Below are 27,500 nucleotides of genomic sequence, written 5' to 3' on the forward strand. Positions count from 1 at the left end.
ATTTCAGTGATTAAGTCAATCACACAGACCGCAATATTAACAAGACATTTTGGATTTAAAGTTAGTGCAGTTTGTTAAACTGTAGAAATATATATATAGAATTCCCCTGTGATGTCTCATCAGTTATATCATGACAGGACAAAAAGACAAGGTGATAATCATCTCCTGAAACTTTTCCATGATTTCTAGGTGACACAAACCATTTTTGTTTTAATATTTAAATATGTGTCCTGCTCCCAAAGCAGCTTTACAGGAACATAAACATAGACAAAAATGTTATTATAAAGAATAATATATAGATTAATATAATATGATATACAAGATTAATATTAGGTATATTTAAATGTATTTATATTTATCCCCAATGAACAAGTCTGAGGTGACTCAGGTGACTGTGGGGAGGAAAAACTCCCTTAGATGGTAAAGGAAGGAACCTTGAGAGGAACCAGACTCAAAGGGGAACCTCATCCTCATCTGGGTGACACTGGGGGTGGGATTATATAACCTCATCCTCATCTGGGTGACACTGGGGGTGTGATTATATAACCTCATCCTCATCTGGGTGACACTGGGGGTGTGATTATATAACCTCATCCTCATCTGGGTGACACTGGGGGTGTGATTATATAACCTCATCCTCATCTGGGTGACACTGGGGGTGTGATTATATAACCTCATCCTCATCTGGGTGACACAGGGGGTGTGATTATATAACCTCATCCTCATCTGGGTGACACTGGGGGTGTGATTATATATATGTACAGTCTGATAAATGTTGTAGTGATGAGGAGGTTGTTGTCCTCAAACACCACATGGAGTTCACATCTCCTCTTTAATAGCAGAGTCTAACTGGAGCTGGTAGATCTAAAGATGTCTCAGGATCCTCACAAAGTCGTCATTATCTCAGTCGAGGTCCAAAACCTTTATCACATGGAAGACAATCAGAGCTGGTACAGTTTCTGGATGCGTGTGTGTGTGTGTGTGTGTGTGTGTGTGTGTGTGTGTGTGTGTGTGTGTGTGTGTGTGTGTGTGTGACATTATGGAGTTAATTATTGACTTGTTAATGATTTGCTTGTGATGTAAGATACTTCATGATAAAGTTTTTATGATACACAAATATTCCCCAAAGCAAGAGCTCCATCATTTCATCTCAGCTTGAGTGCAATGCACTATGGGAAATGAAGTAGAACTATAACTGTACAACTATAAGAAAATGTTCTTATCTGCTGCTCTCCACTGGTCAAGGTGGAAACTGGTCCAGATGAAGTTTTGTCTTTTAACTTCAATTGAACATAATAACTGTTATAATAATTTATTTATCTGACTAGAATTTATAACATTACTGTAACAGCTTATAAATAGTTTAGGATCAATGTATAAAAGACAAACAGACAAAGACAACCGATAGAGTCACAGACACGGAAAACTTGATAATAAACACATCCGATGACCACAAACGCCCCCTGCTGGTAGCTCACTATAGGGTTAATTTGTGTATTAGGCTCCTGATGAGTCTGACGAGCAATACTAATAATAATAATAATAATAATAATAATAATAATAATAATAATAATAATAATAATAATAATAATGAGACAGTTCTGGGCCTTTTAGCTGTACTTAGAGAATTTGTTGTGTGAGAATTTTAACTGCTTTCGTCTAAATGTAGATTTGATAAATAAACAACTGACAACTTTAGCTAAATTAGCTTCAGTTCCCTAATAACGTATTAACGATTAATCATCAGCTAAAACTACATTCATCTAAGTGTATATTAAATACATCCACAACGAACAGCATCTATTTCTGAACCACTGCATTTACATCAGTAAATGTAAGAATCTGTCATTTTAACTAGAAGTGTATTTTATGTCTACAGATAAGAGTGTTTGTTTAGGATAAGTAAAGATGAATTATTGTGTCATTCTGTCATTATTGTGACCTGTACAGGGAAGTCAGATCATTATATTTGCAGATGCTGGACATTCTGCTAAAGGAATTTCATTCCAACACCTTGGGGCCAGAACAGAGAAAGAGATCAGTGCATCAGTGCTGGAGGACATGATGGAGCACGGTGTGATGAGATAATGTGGTGTGTGATGTGGTGTGATGTGGTGTGTGATGTGATGTGATGTGGTGTGTGATGTGTGATGTGATGTGGTGTGTGATGTGATGTGGTGTGTGATGTGATGTGATGTGATGTGTGATGTGGTGTGTGATGTGGTGTGATGTGGTGTGGTGTGGTGTGGTGTGTGATGTGATGTGGTGTGGTGTGTGATGTGATGTGGTGTGTGATGTGATGTGTGATGGTGTGTGAGAACGTAGGCAGCTGGATGGAGTCAACGACATTCATTAAAGTAAACACACCCTTGACTTCATACTGACATTTAAATGAAATCTCGCCCCACGCTGTATCCAGGCCGTATCATCCCACCTACTAGCTTCAGTTTCACCCACTCAGCTCCACTCACCATCTCATCAGACTGCACATGAACATCATGGCTGACCTTCAGCTTCTAATAATCAGACTTCACCATTTCTTTCATTTTTGTCCCATTCACCATAAACAGTTACAGTCAACACCAGAAACACCTTTTATTCAACATAGCAGTATATACACAATCAATTAACACATGACAGTGTGTGTGTGTGTGTGTGTGTGTGTGTGTGTGTGTGTGTGTGTGTGTGTGTTATGTCTCATGGTGGGACTGTAAATATACAGGCTTGGCTTGTTTCCTGAGTCGTTGCTGTCCTCTCAGCTTACTGCCTTTCTGAGTGGCCAAACCCATCGGAGGAAGATACGACTACAGAGAGGAAATAATAATTAATAATAATTAATAATAATTATTGTTATTATTGTTGTTGTTGTTATTGTTGTTGTTATTGTTGTTATTGTTGTTGTCGATTAACTCACAGGTCTGGGATATGGATTTCTGTAATGCAGACCTATAATGAACACACAGGAGGTTAGAAACTCTTCACTCCTAAATGTAATGTAAGTGTCTAGGAGTAAAAATCTGTGTGTATTTATATGGAATATGATCTATTTACAGAAGCATGTGACAGTTAGACCACACGATAACTAATCACTCAGCCACGAGCAGACGTTCTGTAATAAACACTGTGTTCTGCTGCTGTACTGAAGGACTGACTGATGATGTGGTGTGATGAAGAGTTGTGCTGAGTTCTGGACTCTGATTGGTCACTTCTTTGTGTAAACTCCTCTGTCCTGAAGATGTGGAGATGTGTTCAAGCTCCTGCTTCACCTCTGACTGAGACACAGAGCTCACACTGGAGACTCCTTCACCACATCATACACACTTACTCCTTACCGATCTTCTCATCATATCGACGATTAAACCATAATTTTTAACCTGTTTATTATCAGTGAAGTGTGAGCTGTACACGTCCCTGTGAACACACTGTTACTATGGAAACGATAAGGTATCAGAGCGAGTACATTAATATAAACCTGGTCTACAGTCAGAGCTGCTGGTAGAGAACATTAATCAACACCTTCTGACCAATCAGAGTCCACGACAGCACTGTGGTGTAAATAGATCTATCTAAGTTAAATAAAATAGAATCAATATCCAGTCAAAATTAAATAAAAATATTTTGAAAACAATATTTTTGAGATCTAAACAAATTGATGGAAGTAAAACGACGTGTTATTATCAGTTAGTGTAGAAACCTTTATAAAGTATTATTAATAAAGTCTGCAGTGCATCATCACTCACCAAGCTCGATCCGAGCCTCACACTCTGCTACACACTTACTGATTAACTCTGGGTCTGTCAGCTGAAACACACACACACACACACACACACACACACACACACACACACACACACACACACAAACACACACACACACACAAACACACACACACACACACACACACACACACACACACACACACACACACACACACACACACACACACACACACACACACACACACATACACACACACACACACACACACACACACACACACACACACACACACACACAAACACACACACACACACACAAACACAAAAAAACACACACACACACACACACACACACACACACACACACACACAAACACACACACACACAAACACACACACACACACACACACACACACACACACACACACACCACACACAAACACACACACACACACACACACCCCACACCCCAACACACACACACACCCACACACACACACACCCCCACACACACACACACACACACACACACACACACACAAACACACACACACACACACAAACACACCCACAAAATCACACACACACACACACACACACACACACACACACACACACACACACACACACACACACACACACACACACACACACACACACACACACACACACACACACACACAAACACACCCACAAACACACCCACAAACACACACATACTTTAACTTTAATGTCTTTTTGAGAAAAATATTGACATTTATTCTATTTCATTACTTTCTGTAATTACATTTCAACTTCAGATGTGTACATTATTAGTGCACTGCTCTGTTCACTACTAATTTAACATTGGAGCACTTTTCCAGACGGTTTACTGAGCCACCAGAGGGCAGTGTGGTGTTACTTAAAGACATATTGTGATAGCTAGGATATGGACAGTGATGAGGAAGGTTTTATTCAGATGTTCTGTTCACCACATAAACACTACAGACTGCCCAGATTAATGATACAGTCTGAGACACAGACATGGTACCAAAGTCAAATAATCTGGCTCACTTTAGCAGTAACAAAACGACTCTTTTAGCTCCTGAAAGGATCTTTTCCAATTATTCTATAAAACCATGCAGAAGATCTGATTTATGCAACAAAAGCAACATGAAATGTCATTATGTCCCTGACCAGGATAAAGTACATGCTGAAGATGACTATTAAACCGAACAGATGGTTTCCATGGTAACTCTGATGACTCTGTAACAGCCTTTTAGAGTCAGCGGTAAACAGCTGGTTCGAGAGAAGAGCGATTTGTTTAGCAGGTCATCTTTATACACACTAGATTAGATCAGATTAGATTAGATTAGATTCAACGTTATTGTCATTACACGTGTACAAGTACAAGGCAACGATGTAGTTTAGGTCTAACCAGAGTGCAATAGCAGTAAGTGCAGGATATACAGCTTTTACATGAGTTAAATAAATTAAATAAAATGGTAATATAGGAGTAATTTACAGATATGTATGTACTATGAACATAATATACAGATGGTTATTACAATAAACAGAAATATACAGATGTGAATGTACTATGAACATGATATATCACCCCACAGGTGTGTGTTAGTGCCACATACGTGTTGGTTCTGTTTGAACAGAGAGCGTGCCTCCTGTGTGATGTACTTCCTCTCTGTTTCTGTATCATGTGTAAGTCCCGACTGAGCCTGCCAGCTGCGAGAGAGCCGAAGAACCTTCCTGTACAGACCCAGAACCTCCACACGCCTCACCGCCATCACCATCAGCATCTACACAGAGGAGACACACACAACATCTGACACACACAAAGACATGTTGTAGTGTTGTAGTAAAAATAGCTGTAATGTGAAGACCACAATGTCCTTCTAACTGTCCTCTAAAGATGATAGTTTAATGTAGCTGTGATCTCATGGCCTCAGGTCACAATGATGCTCAGTAATAAAGTCCCACAGTGTGATGATGTGTTCAGTCTGAAACAGACCTTCATCATTAACACTAATATTCACATCATAACAATGTCAGAGTCACCTGGTATTTATCTTTACATTATAATGATTCATAATGACAATATACATATAATACATTATAATGGTTGGTTCACCTGTTATTTATCTTTATAATGTTTATATTATAATGTTATTTATGTTTATGACAGAAACACTCACCACTTTGTCATTTTTATTCCACTGCCGCAGAACCGAAAGTGTGCGCTGCTATTACGCAGACTTAGTGCTTTTACACCGTCGCCAACTGCGTCACATATACGCAATATTGATGCTTTTGGCAATTCATATGTTAAATATCAGATTGATCATTTAGATATAAATGTTTTCTTATATATATATATATATATATATATATATATATATATATATATATATAGATATATAGATTTCGTTATTTATATAAAACGTTTGTTATGTTATGTACGAGTCAGAGACTGGCACCAATAGAGACCTTACACGTTCAAAGAACCGACTCAGAGTCGACTCGTTCACAAACAACAACAAAAAAAACAAAGAAATTTTTTTTTTCCAGAATAATTTTAAGTAAATTTAATTATAATAATAAATAATATAAAAGTTTTTAAAAAAGACATTATAAATATTTTTTCTTAATTAACTTTTAATTTGTATTTAATGTTACATTCGGATTCATTAATTTCTGCACAATTTAATAAGAAATTGTATAAAAACGCGATAAGAGGTTTTATAAAAACAACACAGCACGGTTTAGTAGGAGGAAGTGACGCACAATGCGGAAGTGACGCGAGCAAAATTCCCATAATGTTCAGTCATTGAGTAAAGAGCAGAAGAGGAACACAAAGGAGTGTGTGTGTGTGTGAGAGAGATGTCGGGCTCACCGGAGTGTGTGTGAGTGTGAGTTTGTTTGTTTGTTTGTGTGTATTTCAGCAGAAGGTTAGTGTGTGTGTGTGTGTGTGTGTGTGTGTGTGTGTGTGTGTGTGTGTGTGTGTGTGTGTGTGTGTGTGTGTGTGTGTGTGTGTGTGTGTGAGAGAGTGATGTCGGGATCACCGGAGTGAGTGTGTGTATTTCAGCAGAGGGTGTGTGTGTGTGTGTGTGTGTGTGTGTGTGTGTGTGTGTGAGAGTGTGTGAGTGTGTGTGTGTGAGTGAGTTTGTTTGTTTGTTTGTTTGTTTGTGTGTATTTCAGCAGAAGGTTAGTGTGTGTGTGTGTGTGTGTGTGTGAGTGTGAGTGTGAGAGAGTGATGTCGGGATCACCGGAGTGTGTGTGAGTTGTGAGTGTGTGTATTTCAGCAGAGGGTGTGTGTGTGTGTGTGTGTGTGTGTGTGTGTGTGTGTGTGTGTGTGTGTGTGTGTGTGTGTGTGTGTGTGAGAGAGAGAGAGACAGACAGACAGACAGACAGACAGGCCCAGAGCTGATGTGAAACTCCTCTCCGTGTAAAGGTGAGTTTTTATATTAACCCAACTCTATAATGTTCCGTGTGTTTGTGTGTGTGTGTGTGTGTGTGTGTGTGTGTGTGTGTGTCTGTGTGTGTGTCTGTGTCTGTGTCTGTGGTGCTAACTTTTGCGCTGGTTAGCCTAAATGCTAACTGTAGTATAACTTTTGTTTAATAAACACTAAACTAATGTAACTATAATATGTGATTAACGTTCAGATTAAATCAGAGTTGTATATTAAACAGATGCATGTGTAATGTTTATAATGTTTATAATGTTTATAATGTTTATAATGTTTACAATGTTTATAATGTTTATAATGTTTACACACAAACACTTTAAACTGTTTTATTCTGTTTACGTGATAACTGTGTTTTTGTATTCAATACTCATAATAAATGGTAATAAACTTCTACAGTTATTAATGATTGTATTTCACTGGAATTTTGCTAACTTCTCATAGTGTCTGTGTGTGTGTTTGTCTGTGTGTGTGTTTGTCTGTGTGTGTGTTTGTCTGTGTGTGTGTTTGTCTGTGTGTGTGTTTGTCTGTGTGTGTGTTTGTCTGTGTGTGTGTTTGTCTGTGTGTGTGTTTGTCTGTGTGTGTGTTTGTCTGTGTGTGTGTTTGTCTGTGTGTGTGTTTGTCTGTGTGTGTGTTTCTCTGTGTGTGTGTTTGTCTGTGTGTGTGTTTGTCTGTGTGTGTCTGTCTGTGTGTGTCTGTCTGTGTGTGTCTGTGTCTGTCTGTGTGTGTCTGTGTCTGTCTGTGTGTGTCTGTGTGTGGGTCTGTCTGTCTGTGTGTGTGGGTCTGTCTGTCTGTGTGTGTGGGTCTGTCTGTCTGTCTGTGTGTGTGGGTCTGTCTGTGTGTGTGGGTCGGTCGGTCTGTCTGTCTGTGTGTGTGGGTCGGTCGGTCTGTCTGTCTGTGTGTGTGGGTCGGTCGGTCTGTCTGTCTGTCTGTGTGTGTGGGTCGGTCGGTCTGTCTGTCTGTCTGTGTGTGTGGGTCGGTCGGTCTGTCTGTCTGTCTGTGTGTGTGGGTCGGTCGGTCTGTCTGTCTGTCTGTGTGTGGGTCGGTCTGTCTGTCTGCGTGTGTGTGGGTCGGTCGGTCTGTCTGTCTGTCTGCGTGTGTGTGGGTCTGTCTGTCTGTCTGCGTGTGTGTGGGTCGGTCTGTCTGTCTGCGTGTGTGTGGGTCGGTCTGTCTGTGTGTGTTTACACCTGGTCACTTCCTGTGTTTTCTGTGATCAGATATCTACCCGACGGTAAAAAGACCAGGTCTAAATGCCCTCCGAAACGTTTTGGAGACGGATATAACCCGATGGTACAAACCCCTTCAGGAGGTGGTCTGGGACGCGTTTCAGATGAAACTGGACAGGTGTAAATGAATGTGGTTGTTCGAGCCACATACGTCAGCGCTAAACTCCTCCCAAACGGAACTACGTCACTCGCGAGTCGCGCATCGCGCCAGAAACAGACATGTTTTCCCACCAGCGCTGCTCCGGTCTTTCACCCAGGCGTCTCGTTGGGTATTAAAATGCACTGCTGCTGCCAGCGAAAATGCAGCAAACAGTAAATGCCTTTTTGTAGCAACCACATACACCAAAGTGTGTTCTGTTTCAGTTACCCCGGAAATGAGGTCAAATATATTAGCGTTTTGGGCGGGAGCAGAAAGATCGGATCGATATCCGATTCGCCGAGACGCGTTTATGTGGTCTGATGTAAATGGGACAGTTTTAACCAATCAGACAGATATCGGATCAGAGACAACACGCGAAGTGACCGGGTGTAATGAGGCCGTGTGTGTGCGTGTCTGCCTGTGTGTGTGTGTGTCTGTGTGTGTCTGCCTGTGTGTGTGTGTCTGTGCGTCTGCCTGTGTGCGTCTGCCTGTGTGTGTGTGTGTGTCTGCGCGGCTGTCTGTGTGCGTCTGCCTGTGTGTGTGTCTGTGTGTGTCTGCCTGTGTGTGTGTGTGTGTCTGCGCGTCTGCCTGTGTGCGTCTGCCTGTCTGTGTGTGTGTTTGTCTGCGCGTCTGTCTGTGTGCATCTGCCTGTGTGTGCGTCTGCCTGTGTGTGTGTCTGCGCGTCTGTCTGTGTGCGTCTGCCTGTGTGTGTCTGCCTGTGCGTCTGCCTGTGTGTGTGTGTGTCTGCGCGTGTGTGTGTGTGTGTGTGTGTCTGTGTGCGTCTGCCTGTGTGTGTGTCTGCGCATCTGCCTGTGTGCGTCTGCCTGTGTGCGTCTGCCTGTGTGCGTCTGCCTGTGTGCGTCTGCCTGTGTGCGTCTGCCTGTGTGCGTCTGCCTGTGTGTGTGTCTGCGCGTCTGTCTGTGTGTGTCTGCCTGTGTGTGTCTGTGTGCGTCTGCCTGTGTGTGTCTGTCTGTGCGCGCGTCTGTCTCTGTGTGTGTGTGTGTGGTATTTATTTATACGTTCACTTTGGATTTTAAAGTGTCTAAAATGCTGTCCACTTTTAACTAAAGTAAATGGTTCAGTGCCCGCGCACCGAGACACGCGCGCACCGAGACACGCGCGCACCGAGACACGCGCGCACCGAGACACGCGCGCACCGAGACACGCGCGCACCGAGACACGCGCGCACCGAGACACGCGCGCACCGAGACACGCGCACACGCTGCACTGAGTGGAGTGTTTAAGTGATGCATGTAAAACATTCAAGTTGTATTTCCACTCAGAGCAATCTGATAGATTTTACACACCTAAACACTTTTACACTCTTTAACAGATGATGATTTTGTGTGTGTGGGCGTGCGTGTGTGTTTGTGTTTGTATTCATCTGTTTTTTTATCTACATACACGTGCAACAGACACACACGTGTATGTGTTCCTCTTGTGTATGTTTGTGAGTGTGCACAAGCATGTGTGTGTGTGTGCATGTTTGTGTGGCGTTTTGCCCTGACATGCCCAGACGGAGGTGTCTCTCTCTCTCTCTCTCTCTCTCACACACACACACACACACACACACCCCCTTCTTGGTGCTTTAGTCAGTAGTAAACACACTCCTATGGAGGATGACACTGTTCCTGAGTGTATCAGTGAGGGAGGCAGGCGATGAAGCCCTCACTGACCCCAGGGGAAGGTGACGTCTCCTACTCGCAGCTCACGTTCACCATTTTTTACTCGAACCCAAACTGATGAGGATGAAGAAGTGTTCGATAGTGTATTGTGGCATTATGTCTTAACGTAACACACTGATTAGTGCAGTAACCACGCTGGGAACATTCATCTCTGAGCTCGTGATCTTCGGTCTTCACAAATGCGCTTTATCTCCACATGCTAATTAACACGAGTAGTAAATGAGTGTAGTTACATCATCAGGGAGTAAACTAACACTGTGTGATCAACTTAGCAACGGTGTCGCGCTATTCTGTGGGAGAGATCATGTGATCGACTTAGTTACTCGTCACAGTCTTTTCCCTCGAGTACACACACACACACACACACTCAGGTCAGAGCTGAAGGATGGAAGAGGGGGGAATTTAGTTATTGCGAGGTTCTCTGTAAGTGTTTCGTAATGTCGGCCGTGTCCTAAACCATACAACGTTCACTAAGACGTTCACACTGAAGGAGTCGTGTTTCTGCTGTCTTCTATTTTTTTATAACATGGCACTAACTTTGTTCCACATTATTATTATTATTATTATTATTATTATTATTGTTGTTGTTGTATATTGATGTTATAGAACAGGGTGAAGTCAGTAAAACTCAGCTTTTGGGAGAAGGTGAGAAGGTGGAGCAAGAAGGATTTATAGCTTGTGGGAATGTGTAAATAAAGAGAGAAACTGAACATGGTGAAAGAAACCATGATGGAACGTGTGAGGCTTCATTTGCGTCTGCGTTATTGTGCGACACCAACGTATTTCTGTCATTTACCATATTTATCTTTTGTGTTCGGAATAATTAAGTTTGCTGAATTACGTTTGATTCGATTTTCAGTTCAGTTTATTTGTTTAGAGCTTTTAACAATTCCCATTGTCTCAAAGCAGCTTTACAGAGGTATGGAAACAGAAGGAAATAAATATATAATAATATGAAGAAGAAGAAATGAAAATAAAAATAAATAAGTGAATATATACAATTAAAGTTTAAAAATTTATTTAAAAAAGATTAACTTAATTTAAAAAAAAAAAACGAGAGGAAGTCGTGGCCTAATGGTTAGAGTTTGACTCCTAACCCTAAGGTTGTGGGTTCGAGTCTCGGGCCGGCAATACCATGACTGAGGTGCCCTTGAACAAGGCACCGAACCCCCCAACTGCTCCCCGGGCGCTGCAGCATAAATGCCCACTGCTCCCGGGTGTGTGTTCATGGTGTGTGTGTGTGTGTGTGTGTGTGTGTGTTCACTGTTGTGTGTGTGTGTGTGTGTGTTCACTGTTGTGTGTGTGTGTGTGTGTGTGTTCACTGTTGTGTGTGTGTGTGTGTGTGTTCACTGTTGTGTGTGTGTGTGTTCACTGTTGTGTGTGTGTTCACTGTTGTGTGTGTGTGTTCACTGTTGTGTGTGTGTGTGTTCACTGTTGTGTGTGTGTGTGTGTTCACTGTTGTGTGTGTGTGTGTGTTCACTGTTGTGTGTGTGTGTGTTCACTGTTGTGTGTGTGTGTGTTCACTGTTGTGTGTGTGTGTGTTCACTGTTGTGTGTGTGTGTGTGTGTGTGTTCACTGTTGTGTGTGTGTGTGTGTGTGTGTTCACTGTTGTGTGTGTGTGTGTGTGTGTGTGTTCACTGTTGTGTGTGTGTGTGTGTGTGTGTTCACTGTTGTGTGTGTGTGTGTGTGTGTGTGTGTTCACTGTTGTGTGTGTGTGTGTGTGTGTGTTCACTGTTGTGTGTGTGTGTGTGTGTGTGTTCACTGTTGTGTGTGTGTGTGTGTGTGTGTGTGTGTGTGTGTTCACTGTTGTGTGTGTGTGTGTGTGTGTGTGTGTGTTCACTGTTGTGTGTGTGTGTGTGTGTGTGTGTGTGTGTGTGTGTGTGTTCACTGTTGTGTGTGTGTGTGTGTGTGTGTGTGTTCACTGCTGTGTGTGTGTGTGTGTGTGTTCACTGCTGTGTGTGTGTGTGTGTGTGTGTTCACTGCTGTGTGTGTGTGTGTGTGTGTGTTCTCTGCTGTGTGTGTGTGTGTGTGTGTTCACTGCTGTGTGTGTGTGTGTGTGTGTTCTCTGGTGTGTGTGTGTGTGTGTGTTCACTGCTGTGTGTGTGTGTGTTCACTGCTGTGTGTGTGTGTGTGTGTGTGTTCACTGCTGTGTGTGTGTGTGTTCACTGCTGTGTGTGTGTGTGTGTGTGTTCACTGCTGTGTGTGTGTGTGTGTGTGTGTGTGTGTGTGTGTGTGTGTGTGTTCACTGTTGTGTGTGTGTGTGTTCACTGTTGTGTGTGTGTGTTCACTGTTGTGTGTGTGTGTTCACTGTTGTGTGTGTGTGTGTGTGTGTTCACTGTTGTGTGTGTGTGTGTTCACTGTTGTGTGTGTGTGTGTTCACTGTTGTGTGTGTGTGTGTGTGTGTTCACTGTTGTGTGTGTGTGTGTTCACTGTTGTGTGTGTGTGTGTTCACTGTTGTGTGTGTGTGTGTTCACTGTTGTGTGTGTGTGTGTGTTCACTGTTGTGTGTGTGTGTGTGTGTGTTCACTGTTGTGTGTGTGTGTGTGTGTGTTCACTGTTGTGTGTGTGTGTGTGTTCACTGTTGTGTGTGTGTGTGTGTGTGTTCACTGTTGTGTGTGTGTGTGTGTGTGTGTGTGTGTGTTCACTGTTGTGTGTGTGTGTGTGTGTGTGTGTTCACTGTTGTGTGTGTGTGTGTGTGTTCACTGTTGTGTGTGTGTGTGTGTGTGTGTTCACTGTTGTGTGTGTGTGTTCACTGTTGTGTGTGTGTGTTCACTGTTGTGTGTGTGTGTTCACTGTTGTGTGTGTGTGTTCACTGTTGTGTGTGTGTGTGTGTGTTCACTGTTGTGTGTGTGTGTGTGTGTTCACTGCTGTGTGTGTGTTCACTGCTGTGTGTGTGTTCACTGCTGTGTGTGTGTTCACTGCTGTGTGTGTGTTCACTGTTCTGTGTGTGTGTTCACTGTTGTGTGTGTGTGTTCACTGTTGTGTGTGTGTGTGTGTGTGTGTGTTCACTGTTGTGTGTGTGTGTTCACTGTTGTGTGTGTGTGTTCACTGTTGTGTGTGTGTGTTCACTGTTGTGTGTGTGTTCACTGTTGTGTGTGTGTTCACTGTTGTGTGTGTGTGTGTGTGTGTGTGTGTGTTCACTGTTGTGTGTGTGTGTGTGTGTGTGTGTGTTCACTGTTGTGTGTGTGTGTGTGTGTGTGTGTTCACTGTTGTGTGTGTGTGTGTGTGTGTTCACTGTTGTGTGTGTGTGTGTGTTCACTGTTGTGTGTGTGTGTGTGTTCACTGTTGTGTGTGTGTGTGTGTGTTCACTGTTGTGTGTGTGTGTGTGTGTTCACTGTTGTGTGTGTGTGTGTGTGTTCACTGTTGTGTGTGTGTGTGTGTGTTCACTGTTGTGTGTGTGTGTGTGTTCACTGTTGTGTGTGTGTGTGTGTGTTCACTGCTGTGTGTGTGTGTGTTCACTGCTGTGTGTGTGTGTGTTCACTGCTGTGTGTGTGTGTTCATGGTGTGTGTGTGTGTGTGTGTGTGTTCATGGTGTGTGTGTGTGTGTGTGTGTGTTTTCTGGTGTGTGTGTGTGTGTGTGTGTGTTCACTGCTGTGTGTGTGTGTGTGTGTGTTCACTGCTGTGTGTGTGTGTGTGTGTGTTAAATAATGTTTGTGTGTGTGTGTGTGTGTGTTAAATGCTGTGTGTGTGTGTGTTTGTGTGGTGTTCACTGCTGTGGTGTGTGTGTGTGTGTGTGCTCTGTTGTGTGTGTGTGTGTGTGTTCACTGCTGTGTGTGTGTGTGTGTGATCACTGTTGTGTGTGTGTGTGTGTGTGTGTTGTGTTCACTGCTGTGTGTGTGTGTGTGTGTTGTGTGGTGTTCACTGCTGTGTGTGTGTGTGTGTGTGTGTGTGTTCACTGTTGTGTGTGTGTGTGTGTGTGTGTGTGTTCACTGTTGTGTGTGTGTGTGTGTGTGTTCACTGTTGTGTGTGTGTGTGTGTGTTCACTGTTGTGTGTGTGTTCACTGTTGTGTGTGTGTTCACTGTTGTGTGTGTGTTCACTGTTGTGTGTGTGTTCACTGTTGTGTGTGTGTGTGTGTTCACTGCTGTGTGTGTGTTCACTGCTGTGTGTGTGTTCACTGCTGTGTGTGTGTTCACTGCTGTGTGTGTGTTCACTGTTGTGTGTGTGTGTGTGTGTGTGTTCACTGTTGTGTGTGTGTGTGTGTGTGTGTGTGTGTGTTCACTGTTGTGTGTGTGTGTGTGTTCACTGTTGTGTGTGTGTGTGTGTTCACTGTTGTGTGTGTGTGTGTGTGTTCACTGTTGTGTGTGTGTGTGTGTTCACTGTTGTGTGTGTGTGTGTGTGTGTTCACTGTTGTGTGTGTGTGTGTGTGTGTGTGTTCACTGTTGTGTGTGTGTGTGTGTGTGTGTGTGTGTTCACTGTTGTGTGTGTGTGTGTGTGTGTGTGTTCACTGTTGTGTGTGTGTGTGTGTGTGTGTGTTCACTGTTGTGTGTGTGTGTGTGTGTTCACTGTTGTGTGTGTGTGTGTGTTCACTGCTGTGTGTGTGTGTGTTCACTGCTGTGTGTGTGTGTTCACTGCTGTGTGTGTGTGTGTGTGTTCACTGCTGTGTGTGTGTGTGTGTGTGTTCACTGCTGTGTGTGTGTGTGTGTGTTCACTGCTGTGTGTGTGTGTGTGTGTTCACTGCTGTGTGTGTGTGTGTGTGTGTTCACTGCTGTGTGTGTGTGTGTGTTCACTGCTGTGTGTGTGTGTGTGTTCACTGCTGTGTGTGTTCACTGCTGTGTGTGTTCACTGCTGTGTGTGTTCACTGCTGTGTGTGTGTGTGTGTGTGTTCACTGCTGTGTGTGTGTGTGTGTGTTCACTGCTGTGTGTGTGTGTGTGTGTGTTCACTGCTGTGTGTGTGTGTGTGTTCACTGCTGTGTGTGTGTGTGTGTGTGTGTTCACTGCTGTGTGTGTGTGTGTGTGTTCACTGCTGTGTGTGTGTGTGTGTGTGTTCACTGCTGTGTGTGTGTGTGTGTGTGTTCACTGCTGTGTGTGCACTTTGGATGGGTTAAAAGCAGAGAACAGATTGTGAGTGTGGGTCACCGTACTTAGCCGTATGTCACATCACTACGTGCTATATAACTATATATTTGCTGCCCTGCTCCATTAGACAAGGTGACTGCTGGTTTAGATCCTACAGAAGAGCTACGACACACAGGACACGACTGCAGTGATGATCCAGCTGAATCTGCTGTGATGCCACTGTTTCATTTGGTCTCCTTCAGTTGATGTGTGTGTGAAACGTTTTGTTCAGATTCTGGATTGGACTTAATGTTAATTCACTGATGATGAATTTAAAGTATCAGACGAGTCACACAGCAGGACTGATGCATTATTTAAGCATTTTAAAGAGAACCTACTCATAACTGATTTATGGTTGTTACTTTAATGTGTTTACGTCCACATTACGGTCCGGTCTGAGCGTTACAGCCGTGTTCAGCAGCAGGTTTAAACTCCAGGACTGTTCAGTGCTCCAGAAGTGTTTTTATGAAAATAAAATTATTAGATTATGGAATTTTACATTAAAAATAAAATTTTTCTTTGGCAGCTTTATTAATATTCAAATACAGAGTAAACATTTTAATTTTGTCTTTTAAAGTGTTGATTGTGTTCAAAAGCTTGTGATTCTCTCACATTCACTGTGCTGAAGTACAGAGAGCTGATCAGAGTACAGCGTACAGTTTACAGCGTACAGAGTACAGCGTACAGTTTACAGCGTACAGTTTACAGCGTACAGAGTACAGCGTACAGTTTACAGCGTACAGCGTACAGCGTACAGTTTACAGCGTACAGTTTACAGCGTACAGAGTACAGCGTACAGCGTACAGTTTACAGCGTACAGTTTACAGCGTACAGAGTACAGCGTACAGAGTACAGTGTACAGAGTACAGTGTACAGAGTACAGCGTACAGTTTACAGCGTACAGTTTACAGCGTACAGTTTACAGCGTACAGTGTACAGAGTACAGTGTACAGAGTACAGTGTACAGAGTACAGAGTACAGTTTACAGCGTACAGCTCACAGCGTACAGCGTACAGCGTACAGTGTACAGAGTACAGAGCACAGCGTACAGGATGCTGGCGTTAGTAACCAGAAAAGTGTACAAAAGGCACTCGATGCCACATGTTCCGTTACTGTGCTTCAGCACGACAGGAGGTAGAGCTGGGTGATATGTCCTGTAAAGTCCGCTGTGTTTACCTGCTTTGGGGCTGCTGCTGTTTTGTTTAGCTCATGGTGCCAAACGCCTCCCATTCAACAATGGGGTTCTGTTTGAGGTGCTGGGGGTTTGGGGGAAAATAGATTTTTATTTTTCAACATTGACATAAACCACAAATTTGAATTAATCATCCCGGTCCCCGAGAAACCCTCCATCACTGGACTGAATGACTACAGACCTGTCGCTCTGACAGCTGTTGTCATGAAGACCTTTGAACAGCTGGTTCTGGCCCACCTAAAGTCTATAACAGAACAGATGCTGGATCCCCTACAGTTTGCCTACAGAGCAAACAGATCAGTGGACGACGCAGTCAACATCGGACTGCACTACATTCTGTAACACCTGGAATGCCCAGGGACAGACGCCCGGATTCTGTTTGTCGACTACGGTTCAGTCTTTAATACAATAATTCTGGAAATTCTCCACTCCAAACTCCTAAAGCTCACTATACCCCCTTCCATCTGTCAGTGGATCACAAGCTTCCTGACAGACAGGAAACAACAGGTGAGACTGGGAGGTGTCACCTAAAGCATTCGGACAGTCATCACTGGCGCTCCTCAGGGATGTGTCCTCTCCCCACTGCTATTCTCCCTCTACACTAATGACTGCCCTTCAAGTGACCCAACTGTTAAACTCCTGAAATTTGCAGAAGATACTACGCTCATCAGTCTCATCCAAGATGGCGATGAGTCTGCATACCGGCAGGAGGTGAAGCAGCTGGTGCTACGGTGCAGTCAGAACAGTCTAGAGCTACACACCTTCAAAACTGTGGACATCATAGTGGACTTTAGGAAAGACCCCTGAACACTTCTTCCCACGTTTTCCCAAGACCTGAAATGGGAGTGCAACATAAACTCCATCAAGCAGAGGCCCAGCAGAGAATGTAGTTTCTACACCACCTAAGGGGGTTTGGTCTGCCACAGGAGCTGTTGGTGCTGTTCTACTCTGCAGTCATAGAATCTGTCCTGTTCACATCCATCACCATCTGGTTTGGTGCAGCAACTAAACAGGACAGGAACAGACCGCAACGCACAGTTAGAACAGCAGAAATAATAACTGGTGCCACCCCCACTTCCCACCCCCCACCGGCCCCTTCACACCCTGGACATGCCCTCTTTCAGCTCCTCCCTTCTCTCAGGCACTACAGAACTTTACTAAAACTCCCAGACACAGGAACAGTTCCTTACCCCAGACAATCACCCTGATTAACACCTCACCATCATTATATTCACTGCTTCATATCTATAAGTGCTGCATTATCAGGACTGTCAGTCATCACATCATCTGTATATATTACACACTACTGCTGCTGGATAGTGTACTAAAGTATAATATTACACTATATTGTTATTTACACTCACACACTTTATGTACAGAACTGATCTGTTATATATTCTGTATTTATATTTAATACTCAATGTCTATTGTATCTTATTGTCTTGTATAGTATTGTGTAGTTTGTATAGTATTGTGTAATTTGTATAGTATTGTGTAGGTCTGTACTTTTGAGAGTCACAAACAGCTGGCACTAAATTCCTTGTGTGTGTCAACATCAACACATTGGCCAATAAACCTGATTCTGATTCTGCTTCTGATCGACAATAAGGATTAGTCACGCAGCTCTAACAGGTGGTTCTATGGAGTGTGGGATGCTCTTCATCACTGTAGTGAACAGGTCATGAAGGTGATGGTTAAATCTCTGCTCTCTCTGTTTCTCAGGTTAACGGATGCTGCCTCCTGGGCGATGGACCTCTCTCAGATGACACCACTGTCCTCAGCCCCGACGCTCAGGTGAGTCACTTGATTGGGGCTTTTTGTTGGTCTGAATACTCGCACTACCCCATGTCTCCATGTGAGACCGTGTTCCCTAACGAGTCCTCTCATATTGTCTCATGGAGTTTTTCCTCACCATCGTCACCTCAGGCATGGTCATAAGAGATGCATTTAAAATTAAAAGCGTATATTCTGAATGTTTTTATTTCTTCAAAGCTCTTTTGTGACAATTCATTGTTTAAGCACCATACAAATAAAAGTGAACTGAATAGGAGGTGGTGACTGATTCTGACTCTAGGTTCAAATCTCTCAGGTCTCGAATCTGATTCCACTTTAATGTACGACGACGTTCCGTCGGTCGGCTTAATTTAATCTGAGACTGAAGACGAATTTCTGATTCATTACGATTTCTGTGAGTGTGCAGATGGCTACTGAGGGATTTTGTAGGAATCTGATGCTAGAATCCTGCTAAAATGGATCTATGGAGACAAAACCACGGGTTGTTGCAGTCTGTTGATTCCTATATGTGAATGAAGATGGAGATTGAATGTGAAGATGTGTCTGAAATGTGACCGATCAGTATCTGTAGTATGAATAATAAGTCTGAACGTATGTCCACCATGTTGGCATTGATTTATGACCTACACCATCGATGGGCCTTTTTACACCCGGTCACTTCGTGTGTTGTCTCTGATCCGATAGCTATCTGATTTTTCAAAACTGTCCCATTTACATCAGACCACATGAACGCGTCTCGGCGAATCGGATATCGATCCGATCTTTCTACTCCCGCCCAAAATGCTAATATATTTTACCTCATTTCTGGGGTAATTGAAACAGAACACACTTTGGTGTACACGGTTTTCAGAACGCGATAAAAAAGAAGACGAAAAAACTGTTTACGACATTTATGTTACAAAAAAACAGTGTTTTTGCTGGGGGCAGCAGCGCGTTTTAAGCCCCGACGAGACGCCTGGGTGAAAGATCACCTGCAAGTGACGTAGTTCCGTTAGGGAGGAGTATAGTGCTGACGTATGTGGCTCGAACAACCACATTCATTTACACCTGTCCAGTTTCATCTGAAACGCGTCCCAGACCACCTCCTGAAGGGGTTCGTACCATCGGGTTTATATCCGTCTCCAAAACGTTTCGGAGGGCATTTAGACCTGGTCTTTTTACCATCGGGTAGATATCGGATCCACGTGACCAGGTGTAAAAAGCCCCAAATACAACTATTTTACTAGTCATCATTTTACTTAGGTGATGTTAAACACATACGATTTAACCACAAGGAACAACTTTTAATACCTACAGCATTTGCACATACACGTGATAACGCTCTTTTTAATTTTTTTAATGTATGCTGATTAATCTAACTCTAAAGGGCCATGACTTTGTTAGTCGTGTTAACGCGCTGTAGGCTCTCATTGAACTGGTTCTGTAGTGGTGAGATGTCTCTCTGCTTGTTTCTCAGCACAGTAGAGAAATGGTTTCAGGAATCTAGCCAAACTTATTGCCTTTGACTTCGAACCGTTGGAGTGTTGAAACACCAGAGGGAGTGTTGCTATTGCACAATAAAATCTAACCACCAGTCACAGCTATGTGCGAATCTTGATCCAGCCACACCGCCAACCCCACCAACCCCGCCCAGTGACTCACTCCCATAATGACATCACTTACGTGTGATTTAACACTAATCTGACAGTGGCTTCTCATGTAAACTGTATCTGTGTTTATTTATAGTATAGAGCTGTGCCATACCACTTACCCCCACACTATTACTGCTTGATGATGAGATTAATAGAATAGACTAGAGGCATGTAGACCTGTTAGCAGGACAGAATGTTGAGGTTCTATTTTTTTTTTGGAGATGGTTCAGATATAACACAGTACTGCATGAATACTTACGTCATTTCGAATTTACTAGCATGCTTACTGATTCATCTTCAGCACAGCAAGTGATTAAGTAGCGTACACTGATTGTGATTCAGTGGCTGATTTTGATTTGATCAAACACAATGACTGACTCAGTTTCTCCAAATTCTTCTTCAGGGCATGGTGATTGCTGTTAGGTGGCGTTTTGCCGGAGCCGAGCGGGCCTGAGGAGGAGAGTCAGGAAGGAGGAGGCGTGATAGAGGAAGAGAGATACAGGGGGCGTGAGGACACCATGGGCCAGTGTGTGAATAAATGTAAGAACCCCACATCCTCTCTGGGCAGCAAAAGTGGTGAAAAAGATGCTGGGAAGTCCCATGGCAAAAAAGGAAGTGGAGGAGGAGGTGGGCCCAGAGAGGAGGCCAAATTTCCTGCCGATGTCAATGGCACCAAGTCACCAGAGGTCACCACAGACACATCGACGTCCACGCCCTTCTCTGATGTGAGGAGGGAAGAGACCGCACAAGACGGAGAGGTGCTTTCGATGGCTCGGATAGATGAGATGTTTATGCATTATAAGGACGAGCATGAGGATGCCATTTTGGAAGAAGGAATGGAGCGTTTTTGTAACGACCTGCACGTGGACCCAGCCGAGTTCAAGGTCCTGGTGCTCGCCTGGAAGTTTCAGGCTGCCACCATGTGCAAGTTCACAAGGTAAAAGTTCAAAACGTACACGTGTGTGTGTGTGTGTATAAGAATAAAGCAATGCAGAGTTCATTTTAAAATAATAAAACACCTCACTGAACATTTTACATTTGGTTTCTAGCTTTTTTTTTCTGGAATTTATATAGAATGTTTTGTGGTGAAATTTACAGTACTGTAACTCTTTCTCACTCTCTCTGTAGACATGAGTTTGTGGAGGGCTGTAAGGCAATCCGTGCTGACTCTGTTCAGGGGATCTCTCAACGTTTTTCAGCCATGTTAGATGAGTGTCGCTCTGAGGAGAACTTTAAGGACTTGTATCGCTTCACGTTCCAGTTTGGGCTGGACTGCGGCGAGGGCCAGCGTTCGCTGCAGCGCTGCATTGCCATTGCCCTCTGGAGGCTGGTGTTCACACAGGACATGCCGCCCGTGCTTGATCGCTGGCTCCGTTTTCTGTCGGAGAACCCATGTGGCGTGCGTGGCATCTCACGCGACACCTGGAACATGTTCCTCAACTTCACACAGAGCGTCGGGCCTGACTTAAGCAACTACAGTGAGGATGAGGCCTGGCCCAGTCTCTTCGACTCCTTTGTGGAATGGGAGAACGACCGGCACAGGAGGGAACAGGAGAAGCAAGAGACAGAGGGAGAGAGCGGGAACACGGAATTCACCACTGAGTCCGTGAAATGATTGAAACACTGGGCTGGGAGCGTACAGAACACAGAGTCCCTGAGAGTGCAGCATGATGGGAAAACACGGGGCAAGAACCGATAACCACCCGGCGTGGGCCCCAATCACCGATCGGCATGGCACTGCACGGCATGATGGGAAACTGTGAAGCACTGGGGTGGATGTGGAGAGTATTATACACAGAACCCTTACTCCTATGTGTGATGTGATGAAGCTGATGGTCCTATTTTTAGGCTTCACTGTATAACAGATGTCTTCTGCTCCCTCTGACTTATTTTATCGAAAGGGCTCCAGAAAAACTAACTTGTGTTTTTAGCACTTCTATTTAAGTTATTGCTTTTGTTTCTTTTCATTTTTTTTGCAGTATTTTTTTAAAAACTGTTTTTAAATATTCTCACACCGAGCATCAGACATGTCCCAGACATCTGGCACCGTGGCAGCAGCGTGACCTTTGACCTTGTATTGCTTATAAAAGAAGGGAAATCTGTTCCATATTTACACAATGATGTGAGGATGAGGGAGAGATCAGGGCAGGGCTTTAACGGTTAACTCCAGCACATAGCATCTTTCTCTTCTTCTTCTTCTTCCCCGTCTCTTTCTCTCTCGCTCTGGAACTGAACGCAGTTTTATTTGCAGTTGAAGGTCATCGTATCTGCTCTGATGTTTGCGCTTTACAGTTTTTTTTCTTGCAGTGATTTCATTTGGTCTGGTTTTATATAAAGATGCTGCAGTTTATAACTAATAAAAACGTGTGAAACTGGGCAGTGGACCACACAAAGTGTCTGATCCATTTATTTATTTTTTTATTGTGTTTTCTTTCTTTATTCATGACATTTAGTGAATAAAGACTTTTTATAGCTGAGACAAATAAGAATTAAATGTTTTATGCAGGTGCTGGTTATATTATTAGAATATCATCAGAAAGTTGTGAAACTTTTATATTCATTCATTACACACAGACTGCTGATATATTTCAAATGTTTATTTCTTTTAATTTTGATGATTATAACTGACAACTAAAAAATCCCAAAATCAGTGTCTCAGAAAATTAGAATATGACTTAAGACCAATACAAAGAGAGGATTTTTAGAAATCTGGCCAACTGAAAAGTATGAAGATGTAAAGTACATCAGCACTCAGTACTTAGTCAGGGCTCCTTTTGCCTGAATGACTGCAGCAATGTGACGTGGCATGGGGTCCATCGGTCCTGTCCTGTTGGAAAATGAAATCTGCATCTCCATAAAGTTGGTCAGCATCAGGAAGCATGAAGTGCTCTAAAAATGTCCTGGTATACGGCTGCGTTGACCGTGGACCAACACCAGCAGATGACATGGCACCCCAAACCATCACTGACTGTAGAAACTTTACACTGGACCTCAAGCAACGTCTTTTTGTCTTTTTTGTCTTTAGCCCAGGCATTTCTGATGCTGGCTGTGCACTTCATGCTTCCTGCTGCTGACCAACTTTATGGAGATGCAGATTTCATTTTCCAACAGGACTCGTCACCTGCCTACCAGTGCCTGGTTTAAGGACCATGGGATCCCTGTTCTTAATTGGCCAGCAAACTCACCTGACCTTAATCCCACAGAAAATCCATGGTGTATTGTGAAGCGGAAGATGCGATATGCCAGACCCAACAACGCAGAAGAGCTGAAGGCCACAATCAGAACAACCTGGGCTCTCCTAACACCTGAGCAGTGCCACAGACCGATGGACCCCATGCCACGTCACATTGCTGCAGTAATTCAGGCAAAAGGAGCCCTGACTAAGTACTGAGTGCTGAACATGTTCATACTTTACATCTTCATACTTTTCAGTTGGCCAGATTTCTAAAAATCCTCTCTTTGTATTGGTCTTAAGTCATATTCTAATTTTCTGAGACACTGATTTGGGGATTTTTTAGTTGTCATTTATAATCATCAAAATTAAAAGAAATAAACATTTCAAATATAATATATCAGCGGTCTGTGTGTAATGAATGAATATAATATACAAGTTTCACAACTTTTTGAATGGAATTAGTGAAATAAACTTTAACTTTTTGATGATAATCTAATTATAGGACCAGCACGTATACATGAGAGAGCTTAACAAAGCACTACAGTGCCCAGAGGAGGGCGTGGTCAAGAGGAGAGTCTGCTGTGTGATTGGTCGATGTGTTTCAGTGCCATGGTGAGCAGCTCAGGTCTGTGATTGGTCACAGGATTCCCTTAACGACACAGTAAGTCAAACATACAGCCCGATGTGATTGGCTCACGCGTTTCCACGGTTACTAGAGCCACTGGAAGGGAATCTTGTGTGTGTGACGTGTACACGGCTGCGCTCTGTGATTGGTCAGCGTCATTCACTACGCGACACGGTCTGTGGTGAGTAGGTTTCCATGGTAACCGGCTCCGGACGACAACAGTCTTGTTCGTGAACATGAACTCAGCTGCGTTCAGGATAAACTGTTATGGACTGTGAGTGAATGCTTCATTAGTAATATTATTATTATTATTATTATTATACACACGTTTAATAAACTGAACATTAATCAGTGCATTTAAATAAGTGCTAGTTTGAGTTAACGGCCATAAACATGGAGCCCAGTAACAATATGGCTCATGTTCATTCTTACAACATTCACTTATCATTTAATATAAAGGTGAACTCAGTGTATAAGACCTTAGTTATGTATTAACGCTATATGAAGTGTGTGTGTAGCTATCAGGGTTCTCAGTAAAGTAAAGAGTGACATCTCCAAACCTCCACCCAAACACAACAACAGGCCTACACCCTTTTCACCAGCTTCTCTGGGCCAGCATCCTGCACCCTGGGCTTTTTAGGTCTCTTCCCTGTCATGGCGAATGACAGAATGCTTAGTCGCCTTTTATTTGACATCTTTGAAAGACAGATGTAATGATTAATGCATCAATGGCCAGGATATCAAATATGACACGATTTTAAAAGTGACCCATAACACCGATGATGCAATACACTTTAATTTATTTAGTGCTAATAAAATTATTAAGCCAATTTGGAGAGAGATGTTTAATGTGAGCGTGCGGCCCCTCTTATATATAAAGTGCATCTCTACTTGCCCCCCCCCCGCCCCGCCCCCCCGAATATTTATGACATGAAACATTCCAAATCTTAATATTTGACTTAAACAAAACATATAAAATTTATACAGTGTAGTGCTGTTGGTTAGTAGTCTTATTTTTCTGAGATTTAATTACACAGAATTTATGATAAATTCATTATTTTAGAAAATGTCATAAAGCCGGGGCCCCCTGGCACCATCTCAAGACCCCCAGTTTGAGAACCCCTGGCCTAGACTACTTGTTCTGAGCTGGTTCTTGTTCTGACCCGCGGTGTACAGTGTCCCCATGGCCCAGAGGGGAGTGTACCCGCGGTGTACAGTGTCCCCATGGCCCAGAGGGGAGTGTACCCGCGGTGTACAGTGTCCCCATGGCCCAGAGGGGAGTGTACCCGCGGTGTACAGTGTCCCCATGGCCCAGAGGGGAGTGTACCCACGGTGTACAGTGTCCCCATGGCCCAGAGGGGAGTGTACCCGCGGTGTACAGTGTCCCCATGGCCCAGAGGGGAGTGTACCCGCGGTGTACAGTGTCCCCATGGCCCAGAGGGGAGTGTACCCGCGGTGTACAGTGTCCCCATGGCCCAGAGGGGAGTGTACCCACGGTGTACAGTGTCCCCATGGCCCAGAGGGGAGTGTACCCACGGTGTACAGTGTCCCCATGGCCCAGAGGGGAGTGTACCCGCGGTGTACAGTGTCCCCATGGCCCAGAGGGGAGTGTACCCGCGGTGTACAGTGTCCCCATGGCCCAGAGGGGAGTGTACCCACGGTGTACAGTGTCCCCATGGCCCAGAGGGGAGTGTACCCGCGGTGTACAGTGTCCCCATGGCCCAGAGGGGAGTGTACCCACGGTGTACAGTGTCCCCATGGCCCAGAGGGGAGTGTACCCGCGGTGTACAGTGTCCCCATGGCCCAGAGGGAAGTGCACCCACGGTGTACAGTGTCCCCATGGCCCAGAGGGGAGTGTACCCGCGGTGTACAGTGTCCCCATGTCCCAGAGGGGAGCGCACCCGTGGTGTACAGTGTCCCCATGACCCAGAGGGAAGTGCACCCGCGGTGTACAGTGCGGAATACTAGCATAGATGAATGTTACATGTAAAAGCTGGTGAATGTGTTTATTCTTCCACATGTGTGTGTGTTCTGGAGCGCAGGGACAAGTGACCGACCCTCTCAGTGGAAATCCAGAGCGAACAGAGAGGTGAGATTAACCTGTGTATTAACACCGCGTAATATTCAGTGTGTGTGTGTGTGTGTGTGTGTGTGTGTGTGTGTGTGTGTGTGTGTGTGTGTGTGTGTGTGTGTGTGTAGCCAGTTGGAGATGCGGCGAAATGAGTAAGATAAATACTAGGGACGACAGGGTTGCAGACGCTCAAAATAATGCGGGAGACTTTGATAAGGGGGAAGGTGTGATGATGATATAGCTCGTATATCAGTACGGTGAGAAAGTATAGGAGTGAGACGTTTATGGAGTTTGTAATGGGTTGTGTCTATAGTAGGTTGGGTTTTGTTGGTTTTTGGTGGGGGGGAAGAGTGAGATTCTTTGGGAGAAAGAGAATGGGGAAGAGGATGAGGGGAGGTAAGCAGCCAAGTATGACGGAGAAGACGAACGGATGATGAGAGAGAGGGAAAGGAGATAGAGAGAAAAAAAATATAGGGGGGAGGAGACGCAGGTGCGGATGAGGATATGCTAGCGGTAAAAGGATGGGAGGGGGGGATGGTGGAGAGGAAGGGAGGAGAAGGGGGAGGAAGAAGGAGAGAGAGAAAGTATGAAAGGGGGAAGGGGGGGGAAAAGGAGAGAGTTGGGGTGGTTGGATGATAAGGGGGTGGGGGTGTGGGGTGCTTAGGGGGGGGGGGGGGAATGGGTGGGGTGAAAGTGGGATAGATAGTGTGAAAAGCTTTTAATGAAAACTGATGAGTTCTTAGCACTTGTGTAACCAACCCGCGAATGAACAGATAGAATGAACAGAAACCTAACTTCTTTAACTTTATATTAACAATGTCAGTGTTGGGGTCAGGTTTTTTGTTTTTCTCATAAGTTGTTTTTGACCCGCTCTGGGTCTTGTCGGCCCCTCCCCCCAGACCGTTTGCCTGGGAGACTCCTACCAGGGGCAGAAAGCCCCAGAAACTACAAGGGTTAAACAAGTTAAACATTCATCAGTAAATATACTTGTGGACAGTCTTATAAGGAGAGCTCTCTCAACAACCAAGGGGGGGGGGCGGAAGGTTGAGTAGGGGAGAGGGTAACAAAGAGATAGATCTGTCATCAGAGTACACAGTTAATGTACTGATGAATGTGTTACACTTGTTAACCTTGTTTGAGTCTGGGGCTTGTCTGCCCTGGTCGGGGGGTGTCTCCCAGGCAACATGTCCTGGGTGGTGGGCCATACAAACGAAGAGCTGTTCAACGCCCTTATGAGAAAAAAACCTGACAACACTACTTGTAAAAACCATTTAAAGAAGTTGGGTTTGGGTTAGCATTCTTCAAGATGTCATTCTTGGTTAACAATTGGAAGAAGACTCATCAGTACTGTGAACATCTAGAGAATATAACACACACGCAACCCAAACACCACACCCACACACACACACCCAACCACCACCACACCACACACAACCACCGGTTTCTCTCTCTGCAGTCTCTGCTGCGGGTCTGGCTCTCGGGAGCGGCTCGTGAACGTCTTCGCTCTAGCGGTCTCTCTCTCTCCCTCTCTCTCGTCTCTCTCTCTCTGCCTCTCTGGTGGCTCGTGATCTCTCAGCTCTCTCGCTCGTGCCTCTCTCTCTCTCTCCTCTCGAATCCTCCTATTCATGGGGGCGCCTGTCTTTGCACCGTCTCTCTCTCTCCTCTCTCTCTCTCTCCTCTCTCTCGCTCTCTTCCTCCTATCTCTGCTCCTCTCTAGTTTTCTTCTCTC

At 44.2% G+C, this 27,500-nt stretch overlaps 3 protein-coding genes across 11 annotated transcripts in view; 2 read left to right on the forward strand and 1 right to left on the reverse strand.

The window, feature by feature from the left end:
- Positions 1 to 2,581: 2,581 nt before the first annotated feature.
- Positions 2,582 to 6,067, reverse strand: lyrm1 (LYR motif containing 1). Of its 2 annotated transcripts, none has more exons than XM_027157779.2 (5): positions 5,910 to 6,067; positions 5,346 to 5,539; positions 3,741 to 3,801; positions 2,915 to 2,946; positions 2,582 to 2,804 (listed from the first exon to the last, which is right to left on the reverse strand). In XM_027157779.2, exons 2-5 carry the CDS (start codon positions 5,511 to 5,513, stop codon positions 2,691 to 2,693), a joined length of 375 nt encoding a protein of 124 aa, XP_027013580.1. In that variant the 5' UTR covers positions 5,514 to 5,539; positions 5,910 to 6,067; the 3' UTR covers positions 2,582 to 2,690. The 2 variants fall into 2 exon arrangements, with proteins under 2 accessions (XP_027013580.1, XP_027013578.1); XM_027157777.2 differs by having other exon boundaries at positions 5,346 to 5,513; positions 5,910 to 6,062.
- A 981-nt stretch (positions 6,068 to 7,048) lies between these two features.
- dcun1d3 (defective in cullin neddylation 1 domain containing 3) lies at positions 7,049 to 22,289 on the forward strand. Of its 3 annotated transcripts, none has more exons than XM_027157752.2 (4): positions 7,049 to 7,165; positions 18,198 to 18,269; positions 20,304 to 20,837; positions 21,029 to 22,289. In XM_027157752.2, the coding sequence occupies exons 3-4, from the start codon at positions 20,419 to 20,421 to the stop codon at positions 21,513 to 21,515; spliced, it is 906 nt and encodes a 301-aa protein (XP_027013553.2). In that variant the 5' UTR covers positions 7,049 to 7,165; positions 18,198 to 18,269; positions 20,304 to 20,418; the 3' UTR covers positions 21,516 to 22,289. The 3 variants fall into 3 exon arrangements, with proteins under 3 accessions (XP_027013553.2, XP_047667662.1, XP_027013554.2); XM_027157753.2 differs by lacking the exon at positions 7,049 to 7,165 and adding an exon at positions 18,048 to 18,107; XM_047811706.1 differs by lacking the exon at positions 7,049 to 7,165 and having other exon boundaries at positions 17,915 to 18,269.
- A 1,571-nt stretch (positions 22,290 to 23,860) lies between these two features.
- Positions 23,861 to 27,500, forward strand: part of LOC113649751 (katanin-interacting protein) — a 23,990-nt gene continuing 20,350 nt past the window's right edge. For 4 of the 6 annotated variants that reach the window (XR_007140138.1, XR_007140139.1, XM_047811291.1 and 1 more), the window contains exons 1-2: positions 23,953 to 23,974; positions 25,738 to 25,789. Coding sequence is in view for 4 of the 6 variants with exons in the window: in XM_047811291.1 (XP_047667247.1) it covers positions 23,968 to 23,974; positions 25,738 to 25,789 (59 nt within the window). In the remaining 2 variants the exon portion in view is untranslated. Of the gene's footprint in view, positions 23,975 to 25,737; positions 25,790 to 27,500 lie in introns of all 6 variants that reach the window. The other 2 variants (XM_047811294.1, XM_047811293.1) reach the window with 2 other exon arrangements.

This window comes from Tachysurus fulvidraco, chromosome 3 (genome assembly GCF_022655615.1).
Source record: "Tachysurus fulvidraco isolate hzauxx_2018 chromosome 3, HZAU_PFXX_2.0, whole genome shotgun sequence".
NCBI classification, from domain to species: Eukaryota; Metazoa; Chordata; class Actinopteri; order Siluriformes; family Bagridae; genus Tachysurus; species Tachysurus fulvidraco.

What these genes read in the sequence shown, in the direction of transcription:
- lyrm1 (XM_027157779.2), bottom strand. Translation starts at nt 5,513, where the DNA reads ATGCTGATGGTGATGGCGGTGAGGCGTGTGGAGGTTCTGGGTCTGTAC. An exon ending in TGTTCAAACAGAACCAACAC is followed by an intron (nt 3,802 to 5,345) that starts GTATGTGGCACT and finishes TGTGTGTTTCAG; the next exon opens with CTGACAGACCCAGAGTTAAT. An exon ending in TGAGGCTCGGATCGAGCTTG is followed by an intron (nt 2,947 to 3,740) that starts GTGAGTGATGAT and finishes TGTTCATTATAG; the next exon opens with GTCTGCATTACAGAAATCCA.
- dcun1d3 (XM_027157752.2), top strand. Translation starts at nt 20,419, where the DNA reads ATGGGCCAGTGTGTGAATAAATGTAAGAACCCCACATCCTCTCTGGGC. An exon ending in ACCATGTGCAAGTTCACAAG is followed by an intron (nt 20,838 to 21,028) that starts GTAAAAGTTCAA and finishes CTCTCTCTGTAG; the next exon opens with ACATGAGTTTGTGGAGGGCT.